The sequence below is a fragment of the Abramis brama genome (genome assembly GCF_963993115.1).
Source record: "Abramis brama genome assembly, chromosome: 22".
Taxonomy (NCBI): Eukaryota; Metazoa; Chordata; class Actinopteri; order Cypriniformes; family Leuciscidae; genus Abramis; species Abramis brama.
This window is the reverse complement of record NC_139984.1, coordinates 28,195,836-28,220,098: the sequence shown is the minus strand read 5'-3', so window position 1 is coordinate 28,220,098 and position 24,263 is coordinate 28,195,836. Positions and strand designations below refer to the sequence as shown.

General features: G+C 37.1%; 1 protein-coding gene across 3 annotated transcripts; it reads right to left on the bottom strand.

Annotated features, from left to right (window-relative positions):
• gpsm2l (G protein signaling modulator 2, like) lies at positions 1-22,865 on the bottom strand (the record flags this gene model as incomplete). Of its 3 annotated transcripts, none has more annotated exons than XM_084098249.1 (14): positions 1-758; positions 2,048-2,274; positions 3,410-3,569; positions 4,340-4,540; positions 5,259-5,335; positions 5,998-6,136; positions 7,312-7,420; positions 7,492-7,647; positions 7,788-7,903; positions 8,203-8,326; positions 8,537-8,676; positions 10,441-10,576; positions 10,669-10,890; positions 22,619-22,865. In XM_084098249.1, 13 exons carry the CDS (start codon positions 10,887-10,889, stop codon positions 606-608), a joined length of 1,959 nt encoding a protein of 652 aa, XP_083954375.1. In that variant the 3' UTR covers positions 1-605. The 3 variants fall into 3 exon arrangements, with proteins under 3 accessions (XP_083954375.1, XP_083954376.1, XP_083954374.1); XM_084098250.1 differs by lacking the exon at positions 22,619-22,865 and adding an exon at positions 13,507-13,658 and having other exon boundaries at positions 3,490-3,569; XM_084098248.1 differs by lacking the exon at positions 22,619-22,865 and adding an exon at positions 13,507-13,655.
• Positions 22,866-24,263: the final 1,398 nt, after the last annotated feature.

Genomic DNA, 24,263 nt, shown 5'->3' with positions numbered 1-24,263 from the left:
TCCGTTTGTGATGAGGCTTTATTCCTCTTGTCATTTGTCAAATAAGTGATACATTCTTGACTTATATCCTTTCCAGAACAAATAATTTTATATTTCACATAAATCCAGACTTTTGCAGACTGCTTGTCATCACTGGTTTCTAAAACCTCAAAAACATTGATAGTTCGCTGGTATTAAAAGATAATATAAAACACAATTCAAGTCAAATAATCAAAAACAGAACAGAACTGATGCCAAGTTTAGTGTTAAAATATATATACTGTATATATAAAATTGTCTGAAATCTGAATCTACGGTCCAGTAACAGCTGATTAAGTCCATCCAGTTATCCAGGTGAATGAAAAGCATTCAGTGCATTGTACTGAATCCCTGAGAACGAGACTGCGGTCTTGGTCTGATTCTGAATAAGCATCTATTCTGCACAAACACGTCTGAATCCAGTTCAGGTCGCATTTGTAGAAAGATTAACAAAACTTTGTGCATCTCCTCAAGCAAAAATCTTCATGTTAAGCAAGTAGGGAAAACATCATGTAGGGTCTGATTTTCAACAAGGCATTGATTCATGAGTAAGACTTCAGTGAGGGCGCAGTTCAAGAGCAGGTCAGTCAGGATTGGTCTGATGGTAATATGACGCGCTGCTCATCTATTCGTTTGGCCTGTGAGCGAAGGATGAGGCTGAAGAAGTCGTCGTCTGGGACCGTAGGGCCTCTGGTGGGGGGAGGAGGAGCAGCACACCTCTGATCATCCAGTCTGGATCCCTGTGCAAGTCAAAAACAGACACATGAACACATGCTTTCAAATGACTGTGAAATGTAATATTTAAAGAGGATCTATTATGCTTTTTTACATTTTCAGCTTTCTTTAGTGTGTACTGTTGCTGTTTGAGCATGAAAAAGGCACAATGTCACTTCAGCGGGAGTAATTCTCTGTATCAGCGTCACTGTTTCTGAACTCCCTGAAACTCCTCCATTGTAATCTTGAGTTTACTTCCAGGAACGAACACGTCACACTATTCCTCATTTAAATAATTCCAAAGTAAAGGGGCGGGGCCTGGTTGAGTTAGTTAATAGTATGTTATGGTAAGGGGCGGGACATTTCCCAAACACGCTCGGAGCGCTTGACCAATCAGAACACAGTGATCCAGCCAAACAAATCAGAGCACAGTGCACGTTCCAGAAGAAGGGGCTTCATAGACACTAAACAGAGTGTTACTGAGAGACTGGGGCTGTATCCTTAGATAGGGCACTATTTGAGGGGACGGCCATTTGTAGTGGTGTCCGAAACCATAGTGGACGTTGAGTGCACTCATTCAATCCCACAATGCACCGCAATAACAAGTGTACAACCAATGTAAACTTAACGGTTGCAGAATACCCATAATGCACTGTGACCCAAACCACTGGTCCAATGTGGCTACAGCGTAATATCATACAGGTATAAATTCCTTTTTAATTGATTACTAAATTGTTTAATTAAGGATTATACATAGTTTCCATGACAGTGTTCAAGATAAATCTTTGTATTATGACTTGAGCTGCCAGTTAGCCAAGTTTCAGATAATTATTAAACAGCACAAACTATGCAAAAGCTGCAGAACCTCCGGCACACTCAGAGTCTGAATTCACTCACTCGTTCTCATTCACTCCCTCAACTGAACTATATTAGTGGAGTAATGAAGGGAATAATGAATGAGGGAATAAGGGGCGGAACAGCCAGGAACTAAACAGAGCGTTACTGACAGACTGGAAGAGAGGAGCTGCAACAATGGAGAAAATGTGGGGTTTTTTTAACATTCAAGCATGATAATCTATTCTAGTAGAGCCCAAAAACACAAACAAGACTTGTAAAAGGACATAATACGGCTTCTTTAATTTACATTTACATTTATGCATTTGGCAGACGCTTTTATCCAAAGCGACTTACATTGCATTTCAAGGTACACATTTACATTCAGTACACAGAAACATTATCAGTTCTCGCTTTCCCTGGGAATCGAGCTACAGGAAAGCAGCTTTAATGATGCAGCCTAATAATAGACAACATTTACCTGGCTCTTAATCAGCATGTCGAAGAAGTCTTCATCTGGTTCTTTGCTATCGGCCGTGGCCATGAGTTTGCTGAGAACGTCCTGGCTGTGGCGCTGTTCCAGCCGGAGACCCGGGAGATTGCTGACACTGACCCGCTGCTCGTCCAGTCGACGGCTCTGTGAGCTGGCCAGCAGATCTAGGAAATGGCCAGGCTGTCCAGAGGCCTCCGCTTCGGACACGGAAGTAGCTGAAGGTTATAAACATTACAGTGTAGTTCAGTTAAATACTGCTGTATAAATACTTTTCTTATAGTACACTACAAAAGTTCGGGAGAAGTAAGATTTTTTTAATAGAAATTAATTATTTTATTCAGCAAGGACACATTAAATTGATCAAAAGTGACATTTAAAGCATTTATACAAATTTCTATTTCAAATAAATACTGTTCTTTTGAACTTTATATTCACCATCAAGGCATCACAGTTTCCACAACAAGATTCCTTGAGCAGCAAATCATCATTAGAATGATTTCTGAAGGATCATGTGACTTGATCACAGGAATACATTACATTTTAAAATATATGTAAATAGAAAACAGTTTTTTAAAATTGTAATATAATATTTCTGTTTTTACTGTATTTTTGATCAAATAAATGCAGCCTTGGTAAGTATATGAAACTTCTTTCAAAAACATTAAACTTACCACAAACTTTTTTATGACTACTTAAAAAAAAAATATGTATTTTACACTTTTTAATTATGATATCTTGATATATTTCTAAAGGTTAACACCATGTCTTAACCGGGAATGATGAGCAAAAGTGACGAGCAATATCTTCATTAAACAAAGTATCTTCTGATTGGCTGCAATTTTCTCATGTGACACAGTGCTGATCAATGTGGACAAATAAATCACTTGTCACTGTATACACTGCTAGAATTGTGACACACTAAAGGAGCATTCACACTGAAATTCTACTGTTAGTTGCTATTAGGTGCATAAAGTTTTACGCTCACATTGTTTCTGTACATCATGCCATTCCAAATCACTCCCACTTAAAATTAATGACTTTCTTTAGGTTTTGCTGCATTAAAACCTGCCAACTGATCCTCCCTTATCTGGCTTATGCTACTCTGAGCAATGCCTTAACTTTGTATTTTGAGCACTTCTTGCGTTGTTTTTGCCTCTTCACGATGACTTGCTTAATCTAGTCCTAATTTGTAAGTCGCTTTGGACAAAAGCGTCTGCTAAATGACTAAATGTAAATGTAAATGAAATTGCTTTCAGTGTGAATGCACCATAAGTGATTTTACTGCACATTCATATAGTTGAAGTATAGTTAGCACAGGTCAGTACAGCGAGGGAGGAAGGGTGGACTCACGTTTCCTCAAGGCTACGGACGGGGTTTCGTGGGGAAAGGAAGGGGCGGGAACACGGCTAATGCCGTCCTCTAATGAGCACCTTTGATCATCCATACGGCTGCCCTGGAAGCGCGTCAGAAGGTCAAAAAAGCCGTCGTCACCCAGAGTGTCTGGAGCGTACTGTGGAAAAACCCAGTTACAATAAAAACAATAAATATTTCAGATTTTATTTGTAGAATTTATAATTTCAAACGGCAACTTAAAAACTCAAAAAGCTAGTTTATTACTTTGCATGCACTCTTTACAATCTAAATTATAAAATTGATTGCATGTTTTTTGAGACCCAACACTGCTAATTAAAGTCACCATGAAATCATAAATGACAATGTGTAATTTTAATGGAATATTGCCATATTTATTATAAATGATTTATCCATGCACAGCATCGTTTTTTATTTTATTTTTATTCATGTGGGAACTATATTCTCAGAAGGCGAAGCACTGCTACTTCTGCGGAGTGATTTGCTCGCAGCACCTGAGAAGCCCCGTGGTGAGGAGCAGAGAGTTCGCTCAGAGTGTTGCGCTAATCACTCCACAGAAGTAGCAGTGCTTTGCCTTCTGAGAATATAGTTCCCAGTATGTATACGGTTAGAAGATGGCTGTCTCATGTGACCTTGTTATTTGTACACGCTGTGACTATACAAATCACAACATGTAAATAGGAAAATGTTGGCATTATTTTGTCACTTATTGGGAGCAGTATGCTAGCTGGAGCCGTTTACCTACAGTCTTTGTGCTAAGCTAGGCTAGCGGTGGGTGCGTCAGACAGAGTTACGGCACGCACGGAGATGAGAAGGGTATGTATGGACTTATCTAACTCTGGGGGATACGGTGAATAAGCTAAAGTCCCAAAAAGTCAACGTGTTCCTTTAAAGGGGTGTTTTAAGCACCTGTGTGTCCGGATGGGCTGAAGTTGGGCTGCTGCTGCTGCTGTGGTTCTCAGCTGGTGGACTGGAGTTTGAACCATTCAACCTGTGCTTTTTGCTCCTGAAGCGATTGATGAAGAAAAGTTTAGAAGATGTCTTGGCTATGGATGTTTTGGTTGGTGATTTGGTTTGCTGAGGGGTTGTGGTCTCCTCACAGGCCTGCCCCTAGGTAGATGAGGCATAAAGACTTTAAGCACACTTTTGTTATGCAAATTATTTGATATGCAAAACATGAACACCTTGAAATGTAAGTAACAAAATGTATATGCGATGCATGCAAGTCCTAGTCTCTTGTAAGGGTTCACTTACAAGACAAATTCACATAAAGAATGGATCTAATTAGTGAATCAAAAGCACTTTGGTCATTCAGTTGTTTTAATGCAAGACTAAACAATATGGATTTTCCCAAATTAAATTAAATTTAAATGGGGGAAAAAAATTGGAAAGTCATTTCAGAGGAACAGCAAGTTATTTATTACATTTTGATAAGCGATTTCAGTGGAATAACAAACACTGATGAATCATTCACAATAAAATCAGAATTGTGCAATAAGAAAATAAATGTTTAATTAAAAGTGTAAAAGTGCATGTTGTACAACCTATAATTGATGGTGATTTAAATTAAATAATTGTATAACAGTAATTAGAATAAAAAAAAAAAAAACGTTAAGTAATACAAATTATTTTGTAATGAGCAATTAATGAGAAATTATTTTGATTTTTGGCTTGATTTCTTCTTTATATTTTTTCTTTTCTGTGAAGCTAAATATACTTAAGGTATTTCGTAAAATAAAAATAAAAATAATTTTTTTTGTTAATCTCACTAAATGTCTAGTCGTCGATTATTTCGTATGTGATAATCTGAATGCGTTTAATGTCTCACCATATTTTTGTCAGAGGTCAGTTTCATGAGCTCCATGTTCTCCATGCTGTGTCTCCGGCTTCCTTTGGATCTTCCATCTACACAAGCAGAAAGAAGGATATGAGAGTAGATCTCATTCTGTAGATCAGCTGTGCAATGAATACACACACCCTGACGTCAGCTTCACAATTTACTAATATTGTAGCTACCAAGCATATTAGAGTTGGACAAAGTAATTTTAAATGCTTAAAATGTTGTTTTAATGGTTAATATAAATGATTTTACCAAAAAAAATTAAGCATGCAACAAAAAATTAAAGGAGGATATTCAAGCGATTTTTTACAAGTACATATTTATCCAAAATGTACAACTTTTAACCAGTAGATGGCACTATCACCAAACTCCTAACACCAAAAAAAAAAAAAAAAAAAAGTGTGTTTACATGTTTAGGGAATGAAATTAAAACATTTTAACACTTTTAATGCAATTCTTTTAATCTGATTTTTTTTTTGTTATTTGATAATATTCAATATTCTAAGACAGATGATTTTTTTTCTCAGAACAAATAATTTTTTTTAATTGCTTTGTGGTTTGTACATTTTAGTGCTTTTACTTTCATGTGCTTATCCAACTATTTATTTTTTTTTGTTTTGTTTTTTCTCCCAAGTATAAAATCATAAAAATGGATTTAAAAAACAACTTTGTGTATTTCATAGGATGCTTGGTTTTAACGTTTGAGGAAAGTAGTGTGTGCTGTTACCAGGCGGACTGCTGTCACCGGACGGACTCTCGATGAAGGCAGAGCTGTTAGTGTTTGTATTGTTTTGCTTCAGACCCAAAACTAACTGCAGATCGGATACGTTCATCCTAGCCGTCAGCTCCCCACTGCGGTCTCCAATCTGAGGAGCGCACACATACAGGAAGGAAAAAACATTACTGGAAGTGCTAGCCCAGTTCAGTTCAATCATCAACAAGCACACTGGAGCAGAATCTCATGAAGTCACATTACACCCCAAAATCTAAAGAAAGAAGACATTTTATTTTGCTTTGCACTCACATTGTTTTTATGACAATTAAGCAGAAGAATTAGTCTTCTTTTCTGAATTTTCACCAATTCTAATTACATAAATGGGGGGGGGGAGAGCTATATTGTAATTGTCATAAAAATAATGTCATGATCAGAGTTATTTTCATTTACTAAAACTAAAAACCATTAAAAAAAACATTTTCATTACTTAAAATAAAATAAACATTAACTGAAATAATACAACGCAACCAAATACAGAAACGCTCTGCAAATATCACAACGCAACCAAAAACAGGTTTCATATACTCACAACGCAACCAAATACAGAAACACGCTCTGCAAAGAGCATGGAAACGTTTCAAGGGGACCCCAACAAGTGACGAACCTGGTTGGGACATGCTTATTATTAAATGTCCACTCGTCAGTGGTGTTGTCGATGACCTGAAAGGTGAGTTTTTTGTTTATTTTAACATCCTGATCGTATGAGCACTGTGAGTATTTGCAGCGGGCTTCTGTTTTTGATTGTGTTTCAAGTATTTGCAGCACAATATGCTTTCTTAATTTGTGTTCTTCATTTGCTCTTGAGTTGAGCTCTCTCGGCTACCATATATAATACAGTAGTCAACATTTGAAGTGGATCAAATAAGTTCATCAAACTAGTCCTAAGACAAGAACGGGTATTGTTCAAAATTCATGTATAACATTGATGAAAGGTTTTGATCCACTTCAAATGTTGACTAGTGTAGTATGGTAAGCTTTTAATTTTGTAAAAAAAAAAAAGATTCTTTCTTTTAATTTTTCTTTTCATTGAGATTCACCCATGGCTTTTCCTGCCAGCAGGAAGTCTTTTAGTGTTATCTCACTGAGCCAAACACACACACACACACACACACACACACACACACACACACACACACACACACACACACACACACACACACACACACACACACACACACACACACACACACACACACACACACACACACACACACACACACACACACACACACACACACACACACACACACACACACACACACACACCTCTTTTGAGATCTCCAGATGTTTGTCAGCAAAGCTCATGGCCTGCTCGTGGTTTCCCAGAGCGGTGTGTGCGTTCCCTAAACTCCAGCACGCCCTCCCTTCTCCAATCCTACACACAGTGACAGGAGGATCAGACCTCATAAACAGCAGCACAGACGAGAAGTGTCACCAACAGCCTACCTGTCCTTGAGGTCCTGAGCTATGATGAGATGTTTGAGGTGATAGTCTATGGCTCTCTCGTAGTCCTGCAGAAGCGTGTAGGTGTTTCCCAGACTGTAACAGGCCTGAGCTTCCACAGCCCTGTCCTTCAGCTGCCGCGCCAACTGCAGTGTCCGCCTGCGGGATAGACATCATCATCATCATCATTACTGATTTGACTTCACAAGAACAAAGCTTGAAATGAACTGAGCTGAATAACGACACTATTGTCTCCTGTAGAGCTGAATCAAATGAATTTCATATACTAGCAAACTGACTTGTAATGCTCAGCTGCAACTTCAAACTGCCCAAGGAATATGTACGCATTTCCAAGGTTGCAATATGCTCTCCGCTCTGCGGCTCTGTCTCCAAACTCCTTCGCAATGAGGAGACGCTGTAAAGAGAAGACAGCATTATTCATATTTACATCATGAAACATGCACATACGCATTTACAAACTTCTTTATTATTATTGTATATGTAGTGATGTAGTTAATTATCATTACAACAAGTACAGTGTTATACAAATATTATTATAATAACTTTCTGTACACTAATCCATAATTTCTTCCAGCTTGTGCATTGTTTCGATTACTCTTATTACACATTCAGTTTGTGCATTTGAATAGAAACCACAAGTACATTTAGATTTAAAACTACCAGCTTATTTAAGAAACTCTCAGTGTGAAATACCTGCTCGTGGGCAAGAACAGCATCCTGGAAGTTTCCGAGCAAATAGTGCGAGTTGCCAAGGTTGCCGTAAGTCCTGCCCTGTGCCGCTCTGTCCCCCAGCTCCTTCACGATGGCCAGATTCGCTCTTCAAACCGAGACAAACAGCAGAAGATACAGTAGGGGAGATAAAACAATAGAACGTTTAGCATGCTTTTGGAAAACATTACTGCCCTTGAGGCCAAACAAATCTCTTTCAGAAATGAAATATTTGGTCTTTTAGCACGTGTGTGTGTCGTCTACACTCTAGTTTTTGCCAATTCAAAAGAATGAAAACAACAAATGTTGGCTCGCTCACTCATAGTACTCGGTTGCTTTCTTTAGAGCGATGCGTGCCTCCTCGGGAAATTCTCCAGGGTCCATACCGCTCCAACATATGTTCTTCCCCTTGGCGTGGTACACATTCCCATAATTATACAGCGCTCGAGCCTGCCCCACCTAACAAAACCACATCCAGATAACACACACAACCAGCACTGATTACACACCTAAAACAGATCGACAGCTTGCACTTAAACTGTGTTTATGGTCTGCTGAAATAGATCAAGCCGTGTCTTTGGATAACAGGACAAATGTGACTTCAAAAAACATCTGAGGCAAACTTTGCCATTCAAGTGGATTTTAAAGGAATAGAAATATTCTGTCATCATTTACTCACACTTAGACATGGGAGATATGGGCAAAGCATATCACAGTAATCTTAAAAAAGTTTGGTTGATAACAATATATAATCAAGACACTTTGAAAAGTGTTTAAAAACTGAAAAAGCTTATGGCCTTATGACAACTTATTTATTATAGTTGATCAGTTAGTTATTTCTATTTTATCAATACAAATGAATACATTCTGTTTTATTTATGCATGTTTTGCATGTTTATATTTATTATTTGCATCCCTAAATAAATATTATCAGTCAATTTATTTTTTATTTAATTTATAGACCATTTAAACTTTTTATTGGCGTGGAAGATATTGGAAGATTGGTTGATGATAAAATCTAATAAAGATGGCAATATTATAATATGTTTATAGGAAATTTAATAAAAAATGAATGAAAGACCATTTCAAATGTAATCCTATTACTGTTTATGTGTATTTATTTGAACAGACAGTTTTATATTTATTGTAGCAATTAAATTAATAAAACTATTTTATAGAGTCAGTTTTATTTTTTCAATAAATAAATACTCTTTTATGTATTTATTTACTTGTTTACATCATGAAATAAATATTATCACTCAATAATCACATTTAAACAGCTTTTTATTTTTATCTTCTCGCCATCATTTGTGTCCCAAACAGTTAGGCTTGTTTTTAAGCTGAACGTTTTCTTTGGTTCTGCAAGCGTATGACGACCAGGAGCTTCAAGCTCCAAAAAAGGACAAGAAGTGCCTTAAAAAACAATCAGTCCTATTCAATATGTGATATTCCCAGTCTGATGATGCCATATGATAGCTTGCACCGAGGCTGTGACATCTTATTCACACATACACAATCGCACATAAGTACACTGTGCCTTGACATGCCAGGTTTGACATCAGTACAGAACGGCATTGATTCGTGTATATTCTTATATATCTTATATATCTTATTTTATGTGTTTCGACAGAAGAAAGAAACCTCATAGGTTTTGAAAGATAGAAAGAGTAAATGATGACAGAAACTTTTCCATTAAAAAGCCTTTAGTTTCATTTACAGGGTTTGTAGATACTGTAAAATGAAACCAAGACTTTTCAAGCACTACTTTTTTGGTTTTCAAGGACTACAATCACTTATCAAATCTATATTATCTTTCAAATTCTAAAAAGTTAATGAATAAAAATAAACCAATAAAACAAAATGGTACAAATAATGTGCAGCACATGCAATGACTGTGGTAACTTGAACCATTGAAACGATACTATGACAAATGACCTTATTCAAACTGATTTTCACCTCATGAATATATGATTGACCTGAAGAATGAAAGCTGTATCATATACTTGGATATTTATATAAGCAATATTACACTCATAGCCATGCGAAATGGCTCTATGTCTATATCAAACGGGCTGCAGCGTTAATTTTGCGTGAAAACATAAATTCAAGCACTTTTCAAGTACCTTTTCATAAATATGGCTGTTTTCAAGGGTTTTCCAGGACTTATATTTCAAGTTCAAGTACTTCAAGCACTTTGTACGAACCCTGCATTTAACACCTCACCATATCATGGAGCATCCTGGAAATATCCAGGTGTCTTTGGCAACAAACTGCTGCTTCGTCATAGCGTCCCAAAACTTTCAACGTGTTTCCAAGGTTCCCACTGGCTTTAGCTTCTCCCATTTGATCTCCAATAGATCTAGAGGAGCCATAATAACAAAACTTGTTATTTTAGATAAGGATATAATCCTACCGGCTTTAAAACAGTGACATAACATTCCAGATTCAGACCTGGTGAGCGTCAGGTCATGCCGATGGTATTCCAGCGCCTTGTTGTAGTCGTGCAGGTGGAAGTATGCGTTGCCCAGCTGACTGTAGATGGCGCTCAAAATCTGCAGGTCTTCTGTGCCCACCTGGATGGCAGACTCAAAAAATGAGACGCCGGCACGGTAATCTCCCACTTTACACAGACGCTCACCTTCCAGAGCCAGTTCCAGACACGAGGCCTCCATCCTGCAGGGGGCAGCAGAGAGGTGAGCAAGAGCATGAGTAGGAAGAAATGGGTTTACGAGGAAGTGTTCAGTGATTACTGAATGAGTTTATGACGCAACTGACGCTGGTGGGTCACATGATAATGACAACATGGCGGATATAGTACGTCCAGATTAGGGCTGGGTAAAAAATATCGATTTCAACTTATCGAAATCCGTATCATGTCACATGGAATCGCTCAATCAGTGTTTCAACCGTGAAAAGACGTCAGTAAAACAGCTTGTAAACAATGTCATGTAACGTCACATTTACCTCAGAAAAACCATATCCAGTGACCATAAACTCATTAGTCAGTTAGAAAAATTTACTCTAGAGAGGAGCATTTTGCTAAATATATGCACCATATTACATATTCATTATAATTTTTAATGTTCTTCAATATTTAATGCATGTTTGAATAAATCTGGCAAGTTTTTATTACAGCCACCATTTAAATTTTATATTTCATATAACTTTATTATTATAAAAATAAATAAAAGTGTAATTTAAGTGTTTGTATACAAATCAGTAAATTTTTACCTTCAATTATAGTAGGCTAATGAAGCCTATAGGCTACAAAAGACTCCCATAGTTTGCAGCATTAGTTAAGAGATTAATTTGTTTTCCTTGAAAATTTGTCATGTATTGTGCCTGATATCCAAAATAATCAATATTGAATCGAATCGGAATCGAATCGAATTGCAAGCTTGTGAATTGAAATCGAATCGAATTGTGAAATTTGTGTCAATACCCAGCCCTAGTCCAGATTACATTTATCCTACACACATTTATACTATATAGAACACACTTTTTAGCACTCACAAAGTACAAACTCATTCAAAACAAGCACCTACTCACGAGAGTATGCCATTTTGGACGCAGCTGTAGAGAGCATTATTTATGAGATCAGAGACCAAAAAATGTATTTTGGTAATAAATAAATAAATAAATAAATAGGTAGGTAAATAAGTAAATAAATATTAGTGCGGTCAAATAAAAAAATTCATTGATTTGACAGCACTAATAAATATATAAAAATGTAAAAAAAAAAAAAATACATAGATACATATTTTATTGGTGTATAACTAAATGTCTATTGATGCGCATAAAGATAGAAGCAAAGTAAAGGGAGTAAAATATTTCAGTTTGATATGCATTTTGACAAGACTATTAAAAGAAAGGAGCAACTAAAGGTTTTTAAACCTAATGATCAGTCCAGTATTTGTGTTTAAGCATATTTAACCGTAGAGGCTTTACATTTGAGGAACAATAGACTAGACTCCATTACAGCTTTGCGCAAACCTTTTGAGATATTTTCTAAATGTAGATCAAAAACACTATTGTGAAATGACGGCGTTTCCATTAACTGATGTTATGCAACTAAAACGTAATTCTTTTACTGTAAATGCATTTCCCATTCTTTTATACACACTAAGGGTTTATCATATGTGCCAATCAAAAGCATTCCCCAGATATTGTAGAAAAATCTAGAAAGAATTACTACAATATCAACATCATTAGGTCTGCGTGACTGCGTCTACACAAGTTCTTGAGAACGTCTTGCCAGCTGACATACAAATATGAATGACTCCCATATTAAGAGTTAAAATGGTGTCAAAGAATGACTAATAACCTCAGCTTCCAAGAATCAAGCAGAACACTGATCTGAATGCCTGTAAACCTTTTAAAGTATCACAGAATGTATGAAAAATATAAACACACATGTTGTATTTGCATACAAGGACTTCTGTTTGTGCGTCCATGAGTATGTTATGTTTTTGTCTGACAAACGTACACTTTTAGTCCTCATCAAATGTGAAAGCGCTGAGTGGAGAGATGAAATCAGTCAATCACAACATATCTGATGTTTAAAATAGAGCAATATTTGAAGAATTAACAAAAGTAAGAAATTATCTAGATACTACACAACATGTAAACACTGTCAATACTGAAAAAAAAAACAAAAAAAACAAAAAACTTCATCACTATCACGTCATCAAAAACAACGGAAAACTATTTAACTTTAAATACATAAAATACCATTAACAAGTTTGGGGTCTGTAAGTCTCTTATTCTTACCAAGGCTGCATTTATTTGATCAAACTTCAATAATATTGAAATATTATTTCAATTTAAAATGAAATCTGTTTTTTTTATTTTAATATATTGTAAAATGTAATTTATTCTTTAATTTTCAAAGCTGAATTTTCAGCATCATTACTCCAGTCTTCAGTGTCACATGATCCTTCAGAAATCATTCTAATATGATGATTTGCTGCTCAAGAAACATTTCTGATTATTATCAATGTTGAAAGGTTGTTGCTTCATATTTTTGTGGAAACCAAAATACATTTTTTCAGGATTCTAATAGAAAGTTCAAAAGAGCAGTGTTTATTTGAAATGCAAATCTTTTGTAGCATTATAAAATATCTTTACTTTCACTTTTGATCAATTGAATGTGCCCTTGCTGAATAAAGACAGTAAGCACCTTGTAACCACCAAGAACACCATAGCAACAACCTAACAACCCCTTAGCAACCACACAGCAATGCCCTGGCAACCACACATGACAATTGTGTACAGAAAAACTCACCCCACCTTTTATCCTTTCTCTTTTTATAAAATTCAGTGCACCGTCCAAACATCTCCATCTTTTTGATGATTTTTCCTCCTCCAATGTGATAGACACGTTTAATTCTCCATGGGGCGAAGCATGAGCCCCACAGCTTCAACCCTCTCAGACACATCACAAAACTGATTTACCTCTTCCAAAAGACACCAAATTCCAGGATAACCCCCTCTGTGAGACCTTTCCCAACCCTCTACCCCTGGTAAGAAGCCTGAGCATAACCAGACGAGGCTTTAGCATCTAAAATGGTTTGTTGTTGGCATGCAGTGACGGGTTGCGCTGGGTCTCGCACACATGAAGGGTCAGCGGTAAGCCTTCAGATAACAGATGCAACTGTACGACATGCCCAAGTCATCTACGGACACCCGAAGGCAAGCGTCAATTCCAATTATCAGTGAGACGACACATGGGGATTATCACGCATAAAGGCCAAAACAGAGTAAGTCTAATGTGCTTAGCTCCTAAACCAGTTATTCCAGTGGGTTGGGTCGGGGGGGGGGGAAACTATGCAGATTTTAGATATTAATTTTTAATTTTTTTTGTTACACTCATAAAAAAATAAAGGTTCTTTATTGGCATCTACAGTTCCATGATGAACCTGCAAACGGAGACGTGAAGTCGGACACTTTCTGGTTCCCCTAGTGACCGCTCACGTGGTGTTTGCATACTTTACCACAGCTGAAGTGAAATAAATGCAATATTTGCCAAATAATACACAGATGTTTCAGAGACATTTTCATTCAATACTTTATGTGCTGCTTCATACAGCGTCTGTTTGAACAAGAATAAAGTTCAACTTAAGCTATTATCAATGAAGTGGTCATTTTTTAAATCAGTTTTAATTTGATAAACATGACACAATATACCATCTCAACTACATGAAAAGAGTGTTTACTGTTATAAAAAACTGATTTGTGAGCTTTAGAGGAACTAAAGGTGTTGGAATAAACACGAAACACACGTGATCGTTGTCATGCGGTGAATCCGGCCAATCGTGGAACAGCTGTGTCGTCATCAGCCCAGTGCAGCCGCTCTTGAGAAGCTGCGCTGGCTGAGTTCTCCGGCTACTCTCGAATCGCTCTCGCGGTACTTTGATGGCATACGTCACAGTCACGTGGCGTCGGCGCTGTATCAAGTCGGACAAAATTTCTAACCGGCATGCACTGCTTCAAGTCAGCTGCCGATCGGTCTGCGCAGAGCTGCATGAAGTCGAACAAGCCTTTTAACATCCATTTAAAACAATTACCAGGTGTTCACACTTGCAGTTCAGTTCTCTTGAGCCCGGAAAATACACGGATTCCGGAAAATACACGGATAAAGTGACCGGGGATTTGACCCGGGTTTGTTTGATTTTGGTTCATTCACACTGCCAGTGATTTTCCGGAATCAGAGAGTGCGTTCACACACAAGCCGTAAAAATCCCGTAAAGACACGTGACATCGACGTGACATGTAATGTCTCAGCAGCGTCTTAAGTTTGCTTATGAGCTGCGATCTCTCTCTCGAGAAACCACGCTTGTGCATTTTTTTCTCTGATTCGAACATAAACTAGCGCATTAAGCCTATGTACCATTTCACAGCTGGCGAACGATCCCGGCTTCAGCGTCATCATTACGACACGTCATTGATGATGGCTTTTGTTCACACAGCGCGCGTTCTGGGACTGAACACGGCAATGTTACTATGTCCCCAACCCGGCATTGATGCCGGCATCAATCCCGGGTTGTGTTTGCGTTCACACGGAAGGTGTTCTGGCAATTTCCCGGCAATTTGCCGGGATCATCGCGCTGTGTGAAAGGGGCTTTGGTTTTTGGTCCGGAACGAAAAAGAAAATGATACATTTATTCCTGATTTGCTTAGCGTTCACACTGTCATATTAAACACCAAACCTAAAGATAGGAAACAAAAAAAAGTTTTTTATGGCATATATATTTTGCGACGGAACTCGTCGAACATCCAAAACAATGCTGCGAGGAGACGTGGTTCTGATGCCTGTACAACATCGCGACTATGATGAGAAAAAACAGGTGTGCTTGAGCATTCTGTGCTTTTTAGGGTCGCATCTTGTGACATGTCTGTTTTTGGTTTGTTTCGATTGTCTTTGGTCTGTGCTGCATTCATATTTCAGTCAAACCGCACTAGAGTTCGTTTGGAAGTGGACCGAGACGCATCTTGTTTGGTGCGCACCAGGGTTAGGATGGCAGCGTTCGCACTTATTCTAATGAACCGCACTAACAGAGCAATCGCTCCAGAGTTCATTTTAATTGAACCAAACCTGACAAGTGTGAACAAACCCTAAGTAAAAAAGGTTTTTTTAAAGAACTGTTCACTGAAAGGTTTTTTGGGGAAACAAAAATGGTTATTGTACACTAATAAAAATAAACGTTTTATTGATATTTATGGTTCCATGAAGAACCTTTAAAATCCACGAAACCTTTCTATTGCATGAAAGGTTTTTTTATACTGGAAAAGGGTTCTTTAGATTTTTAATATATTCTTCACTTCACACCAAGAAAAAAGTATATATTTTAAAAGGAACACACCACTTTTTTTGGAAATAGGCTAATTTTCCAACTCCCCCAGAGTTAAACAGTTGAGTTTTACCGTTTTCGAATCCATTCAGCCGATATCCGGGTCTGACGGGAGCACTTTTAGCATAGCTTAGCATAAATCATTGAATCTAATTAGACCGTTAGCATCTCTCTCAAAAAAAATGACCAAAAAGTTTCGATATTTTTCCTATTTAAAACTTGACTCTTCTGCAGTTACATCGTGTACTAAGACCGAAACTAATAACTAAAAATATCGAAACTCTTTGATCATTTTTTTGAGAGAGATGCTAACGGTCTAATTAGATTCAATGAACTTTTTCTTTTTACTTTGTTAAAGCTTAGAGGTTTGTTAATCCTTAATCTTGAGTATGAGCAATTGTAATAGCTATGCTTGACATGGCAAGCAAAACTAAGTAATTAAACTTCTTCTGCAACATTTGTGCAACAGAGAGTGATCAGTGTTCAGAATTACAATTTAGAAAATAAAACCAGCCAAAAATACATGAACTTAAAGTAAATTGACCGTGGGACCTGAGAAATAACTAGTCTTTGGCGTCTAGTCACGTTTGGCTCAAACCAGTAAGCAAAAAGCATATTTTGCACTGGAAAGTGCACAATTCTCTTTAGAATATGTATAGCCACTCTTGCCATTATTAATAAGAGTTAGCAAGAGGAAGCATGGCGGCTTTAGAACTGTGTCAAGGAACAAAGCAACCCAAGAAAACCTCCCTGAATCAATTAATCTTCTGCTGAAGTAGAGCGAGATGTCGTGAAGAACGAATCGAGTCCAGCCAGAGGAACAGTCAGGTAACCAAGGCCATGCAGGGAAAATCCATTAGACCAAATTAAATCCCACGCTTTGCCCAGAGTGTCCTCAGCGGAAGGCTTGCGGCCTTCACATGCTCTAATTTCTTTATCCTCAGCGAGGTGGGACGTGGGCCGAGCGGCTGACACGATTTCTCCACTGACCGATGCAAATGACTAATTCGCACCATATATCAACTCATACTTCTCATGAAGTAATGAATTTCACTGATTCTTACTGAAACACCAGGCATATGTTGCTGATTATTTCTGTTCATTTCTAAAACTCGGACATTAAAAGGAAGTAAGTTCAGTCAAATTTAAATTCAGTCATTAATTCTTCACCCTCATATCGTTCTGTGAGTTCTTTGAAACTCAAAAGGAGTAAGTTTAGTCTCTTTTCATTTGTTTCATTCAGATGTTACAATAAAATAATAATAAACAGATTATGACTGAACACAACATGGCCGTTCAAATGTGCAGAATGGAGAAATATGTCTGAAAGCTTATTAGGAAAATATACTGGTGGGAAATATAGGCTACTCATTGAATAGCAACATTTTCACCACAAAATATTAGAAAAGTCACCATATGGCTTTAGAAGATTGGAATAGCCTACATGAATACAATGGACTACTGTCATGCTGGAGCTTTTTGTCCTTTCTGGAGCTCGACAACACCTGATATGCTTTCATTCTATGGAAAGGAGTAGCGTGAACATCCTTTTAAACAACTCCTTTTTTTGTTTTACAAAAGAAAGAAAATCGTATAGGTTTGGAATGATGTGAAGGTACACCAAAACTTGTGACGAAATGACAACATTTACATGATTGGGGGAAACATCCCAACCCAAACAGGGTTGCCAAGATTGTGTAACAAAACCAGCCCAATCCCATAGAATTTCAACATATTGGGGGAAGTGGTTGAGAAGAGATGAAAAGATTACATTGGTTACAAATGCCCCTCAACCCCACCCACACAACATGTATACATGTGATAGAAAACGAGAACAAAGAACTTGTGATTGTGGGTTGCCCGGTAAAATTAGTCTGCTGGGATGTCAAAATTGCATTTTGTGGGGAGGGGTTAAACTAAAAAAAAAAAAAAAAAAAACTACGGCAACAGTGTAAAAGTAGCCCAATTCCACAGGAAAATCGCAGACTTGGCAACACTGATCCCAACTTCAGGACCTTGTTGAAGCCATGACATTGTGGTTTGCACATGTACTCCAAAAGATGCTGAGCCGAATTCGATCCCATTCCCATTCTCACCAATTATTTCCTGTAAGTGTTTCATCCATGTGTGGAAAAAACACTCCCTGAAATAAAACATAGGCCCTTGACTCATCTTTCAGCTTCAGTGTGAAATGGTCCTGCAGTATTTCAGGATGTACGACAGCAACCGAGACAAAACAGTGCCAACAAGTGATGACCCTCCATTTTAATTATTAAACACGGCTATTAAAAATGCACACACAAGAGATCTCTCGACCAACCTGAGCCCATTTTTACTCGCCTCCACCCGCAGCACTGTATTACATTTCAAACCCCATTTATCTGATGGAAAAACAAGTGCACGTCAATGGAAAGATAGACAGGTCTTTTGGTATTTACAGCAAGATCTGCTGCGCAAAACACTCCATAATCGGCAAAAACATGATGAGTTAATAGAGAATGAAGGCACATCAAAAAATGTGCTGTAGTTTTGTGTATCGTAAGGCAAGACAAGTCTTTTCTCCTACCTGGAACGGACGTGAAACGCTTGATCCTCATCTTTTGTGATCGCATCCATTTAGATTCATAGTAAAAGTCCAAGTTTAAAACAAAACTGCAACAGCAAACATGAAGATGGAGCGAAGATGTCCATGTTTTCACCGTGTCTGAACCATGGACCATCTGACAGGCGAGCGACACACTAAAGAAAGAGTCTAAAGAAATATGATCCTCTCTCTCCCACACACACATACACACACTGAGGTGTAAGCAGCTAATGATTTCACTAAGAAAACAGTCATTGACTGATTAATGACAACACGCTTCCACCCTACAAACTCAATAACATCTCATGTGGAAGGCTGAACATGAGGAAGTGACTTCCTCGTGAGCAACCATCTGATCATCAAAAGACACTTTTTCCAGGATGAAAAGTTGATGTTGTTGTATTACAGTAGCTATGCGTCCATTCAAGGTTGTGAATTTAACTTTTGCGCAAAATTGGAATATCTCAAAGCGTTTGCGAATAAAGCAACAAAATCACCACTTCCTGGGAAATTGGCACAAAATATTTGTAGTAAAAATGGAAGTTGCTGTAATCACAAGCCACTGTGGCTCTTTTTTCCGTACATTATAACTTGACTTGCACCTCACAGATGAAACGCATTAAACTGTTACAGTATCTTGTGTTTGGGAATGCAAAATGTGTGAAAACAGTTCTGGGAGGCAATAAAAACAAATCATTTTAATGACTGACTTTGGCATTTCAGAATGATCAAACCAACTGGTTAGTCCAGTTATCCAATCATATCCTCTGTTGAGTACAACTTTTTGTTTTTGTTTTTGTTTTGTTTTTCGCATCAAGGGATTTATTCGGCAAATGAGTTTCCATCGTAGTTTATGCGCATGTCTTCTTATCGGATAAAAAAATCATCCACCTCAATTGAGCACATACATTTTTTTAATTAGAATGTGAGCATCTTGATGTTTCCATCCAGAATTTTTTATGCAATATCCCAAAATTTTTCAAAATATATTCTTTTGTGTTCAGCAGAAGAAAGAAATTCATACAGGTTTTGAACAACTTGAAAGTGAGTAAATGATGACAGAATTTTCATTTCTGGGTGAACTATCCCTTTAAGAATCCCTTCACCATCAATAATCTTGAATGATTTCATTTGAAGGGATGGTGACACATTAGATATCGCTTACTCACCCTCACACTGATCCAAACCCACCCGTGTGACAAGATTTCTTCCAAGAAACACAAAAGAAGATGTTTTGAAAAGAAGATTACAGTGGCCAGAACCGGTCAAGCTACAAAACTGACAATAAAGCACCATAAAAAAAGTCTTTGCATGCATGAATAAAAGCCCAAGATTCAATGTCATTTGGCATTTTTTATATCAAACCTGCATGGCGTGATGCTTCTTTATGCAATGTTTGAATATAAACATGAAAATGAGATTTGAGAGCTATTGTGAAAGGGGATGATATATTAGAAAATAGCAACTTAAATTCCTTACACAAAGTTATCATATAACTTCAGAGGACTTGAGCTTGATGTGCATGACCTTTAATGTCATTTTGGAGATTGTCATCTTTAAAATTTCTCTCCTTTTGCATTCCACAGAAGCTGTCACGGTTTAAAACTAAAACTAAAACTATTAAACTATTGTTAACTAAAAAAATATTAGATGAAAAACAAACTTAAATTAGAAATGCTCCCTTGCCAACTAACTTTAAATAAGTTAGTTACTGAAATAAAAATAAATTAAACCTAAATAGAGATAAAAAATAAAAACCTAATACAAATGATACTAAAATAACAGTGCACATAAGAAAGTCTTGGGTTTGGAAAACAAGAGGGTGAGACAACATTTTCATCTTTGAATTGAACAAAAATCGTGCAAGCATGGGAAAATGCGTCAGAAATCATATTTGTTTGTACTTCAGGAATTCCTTGTATTGATTAGAAAACTGAAAGCATTGTTCATTTTCAGAACTGGCTAATCTGACAATCTAGATACTCAGGAAAGGGCTGTGACCTTCATCTAGAGCAAAAAAAAAAAAAAAGTGTATTTGATTACGGCCAAACATAGTGGTTTTGTGGCTCCTTTCCTAAAGGCATGAGCCAGTTGGTCCAGCAAAACCTCAGGCCATGTCCAACTGCAAGTTTACTCAAGCGTGCGATTAAGACACACTGTATGCATTTTCCTTTTTGTTTGACATTTCATCTTCCTTGCCAGTGTGTTTTCACGCCAGGAATATTCAACCACTCACACACTGGTCTGCACCATCATTTCAGTTCAAGTTTTATTTATGGCAACAGTTCCAAAAACATTGAGCCACTCATTCAACTGCCCTATAATGGTGACAGCAGCTTTGTGAGCAGTAATAGGCCAGCTTAGTCAGTCTTTTCAGTAGAATAAAACACAAGGTACAGCCTGTAAACAGCTGTGATTCATTAAAAGATTCATAAACCGCAGCGCAGCCTGTGCAGACACAAGAGCTGCTGTGTCCGTTCTGTCAGCCGGAGCCTGTCCAGGTGTTTCTCATTTAATCCCATGGGAGGGAACTTTGGGGAACTGCTTACAATGAGTCTCACGGTCATATTTCAGCCCGAAATTAAAAGAAAATATATTTTGCATAAAGAAAATGACACCTATTATTGTGCAATTAAATTTTTTTTATCTACATATTTTAATGAGAATTAGCAACTGGCGTATTTTTCATTTTAATGGAAACCACGTGTTTTTCTTTTGTATTTCTTACTTGTAATTCTCATTACATTGCGTAACACGAGAATGAACCTCATTGGTTCTTGCTGAAGCTCAAACGTGCTGCGTAACACGAGAATGAACCTCATTGGTTCTTGCTGAAGCTCAAACATGCTGCGTAACAAACGAGAATTAACCTCATTGGTTCTTGCCGAAGCTCAAACGTGATGCGTAACATAAGAATGAACTTCATTGGTTCTTGCCGAAGCTCAAACGTGCTTGGTTCTTGCCGAAGCTCAAACGTGCTGCGTAACACGAGAATGAACCTCATTGGTTCTTGCCGAAGCTCAAACGTGCTGCGTAACACGAGAATGAACCTCATTGGTTCTTGCTGAAGCTCAAACATGCTGCGTAACACAAGAATGAACCTCATTATTTCTAGTACGTCAAGCGAACATGATTAAGCTTCCGTTTACTACAACTAATGTGCAAGTTGATGAATGTTTATATGTGAATAAAAGCCTGAATTCAATCTGTTCACCATATAAAGCGATCCTGTCTCTTTATATGACAATTTGGACAAAACCACTCAATTCATATGGATTCGTTTTACTCTCAGATTCATCAAAAAGAGCTTTATTTGTGTTCCGAAGATGAACAAAAGTCTTACGGGTTTGGAACGAAATGAGGTTGAGTATGAAAGAATTTTAATTTTTGCGTGAACTAAACCTTTAATACACTTTTTTATATAAACATTTTTATATTAATTGTTTAATACAATTCTATAGACCAATATTAATATAAACACAGTACAATTTAAATAATATATCACTATTTTTCAGGGATTATAATAATGGCAATGATATTTTATGAGAATTTAGGGAAATGTGCTTATGTTACAAAGCAGCCCTTTTGTTTTCATGCTATTTTTCATTTTATTTTAATTTTTCACCCATTTTTATTTCAATATAACGTCGTATTAGTGGAGGAATGAACACTATGTTTTGACAGAACCGGTCTGGGTCATCATTTACTCATATGTTGTCATGGTCAGAAACATATTGACGTGCCATGGAGATAAACTGTAAAGATCATTTTGACAAGTAGTTCGGGTTTTTTGTACAAAACCGTCATAGAAGCAACAATAAATAGATTCAAGACGTTGCTCAAGAAAGACAAGTCAAGGAAGTACTTAATATGCAACACATTACAAAGAAAAAGCTCAGTGGAGAAGCTGTTAAAGCACAACTAAACTAACGTTAAATCCGAAAGAGAAAAGAAATCAAACTCCTACCTCAGACACTTTGAGATCTGTACTTTAAAGAGTGTAATCGCGCTACATGTCCCGTAGTGGAAAAGTTTCTCCCTTTTTCAAGAAGCATCGAAAAAGTTTCTTTCTCTTACTCCGCCATGTTTTCTCAAGATACTTTCCTTTCCTAAATTTTTTTCGGAAAAAAGGAAAGCGTCTTTTGCTTTGGCACGCCAATCATTACACAGGAGTTTGTAAACGCCACGCCTCGCCATCAAAATGCTTCAGTGCTGAAGTAACCCGGCCTCGTGAATGAATCGTTCTTTTAAACAGACTCTTTTGAATGATTCAGGCGAATCCATTCGCCAATCGATTCACAAATCGCAAATAGTAAATCTCTGAAGACTAATATTGTGAACTTATTACTAGTAATTGGCATTGTTATTTAATATGCTGAGCCGATTCTTCTGAATGTTTTGGTCGAACCCATTCACAAAGTGTTTGTACGGACTTTGTTTTAGACTAAAACTTTAAGGAATGTTGTTAAAAGTATTGAGGAAAATGTATACAGGTAATAATTAACATCACCAATTGATATTATTAGGAGACTAATAAGAAAAAAGAAGTTATTTTGAAGAATGTCAGGTAACCAAACAGTTGATGGGCCCCATTGACGTCCAATGGGGGGAAAATACAAACATTCTTTAAAATATCTTCTTTTGTGTTCAGCATTGTCCCTTTAAACTCGCAGTGAATCGGTTCACTGAACTGACCATCTGAAAGAATCAATTCAGCCTTGTACGGATTTATTTCTGTCGGCTCCTCAATTTGGTTATAACTTTTTGTATGTATATATATATATATAAAAGGAAGACTTCATTATATATAAAAACACCCCCTAAGGACTATAAAAAAATTAACTAAACTTCAAACTTCTTAAAAAAATAACTCAGGTGAGTAAATAGTAGTGTGATGTATTGACCAGCAGAGGTCACTGTTTATTACTGACGGACAAATCGAGCTGTCATTTACAGTTTTTCTCGATTGTTTACACACATTTTCTGGTACTTGAGACACAATGACCACAACATGTAACTCATTCACCAACCGCCTGAACCAATTCTGCTAAACTACAAGCACAATTCCTGCTTTACACTCAAATTGCAGTTCTAAAACACACTTTTTTCAAAACACTACACACAATTCTCTTCTTTTGGCACAATTTTCATGCAGAAAATCTCTTGTTTTCACAAGGAACACACAGCCATTCAGATATGCACACTGACTCATCACATGGGCAAACACCCGTCACACAGTTTTACAATTAGCAATCAGAGCTTTAGCATAAAAGAGCAACAGGTGAGCTCTTCAATGGTACAATGGATGCCAACATTGGATTTTTTTTTTTTACTGTAACTGTATACAGTCAATTCTTCTGTTGTTTTGTATGTAGACCACTGTATGTACAACTTTGTGTTGGTTGGGATGTACACTGTGTACATTGTTTTTGTGGGAAAAATAAAATATATTTGTTACCGTGTATTTGTGTGTTCTGAGTATAAAAACAATATTCTCAAATATTTTACAACACACTTATGTATGTACTGTCTGTAGTAAGTGTAACACTGAACAAAAAAAAGGCCTAAGTCATTATGATGAATGGAGAAGAAGTGTTTTGCATTCATCATAG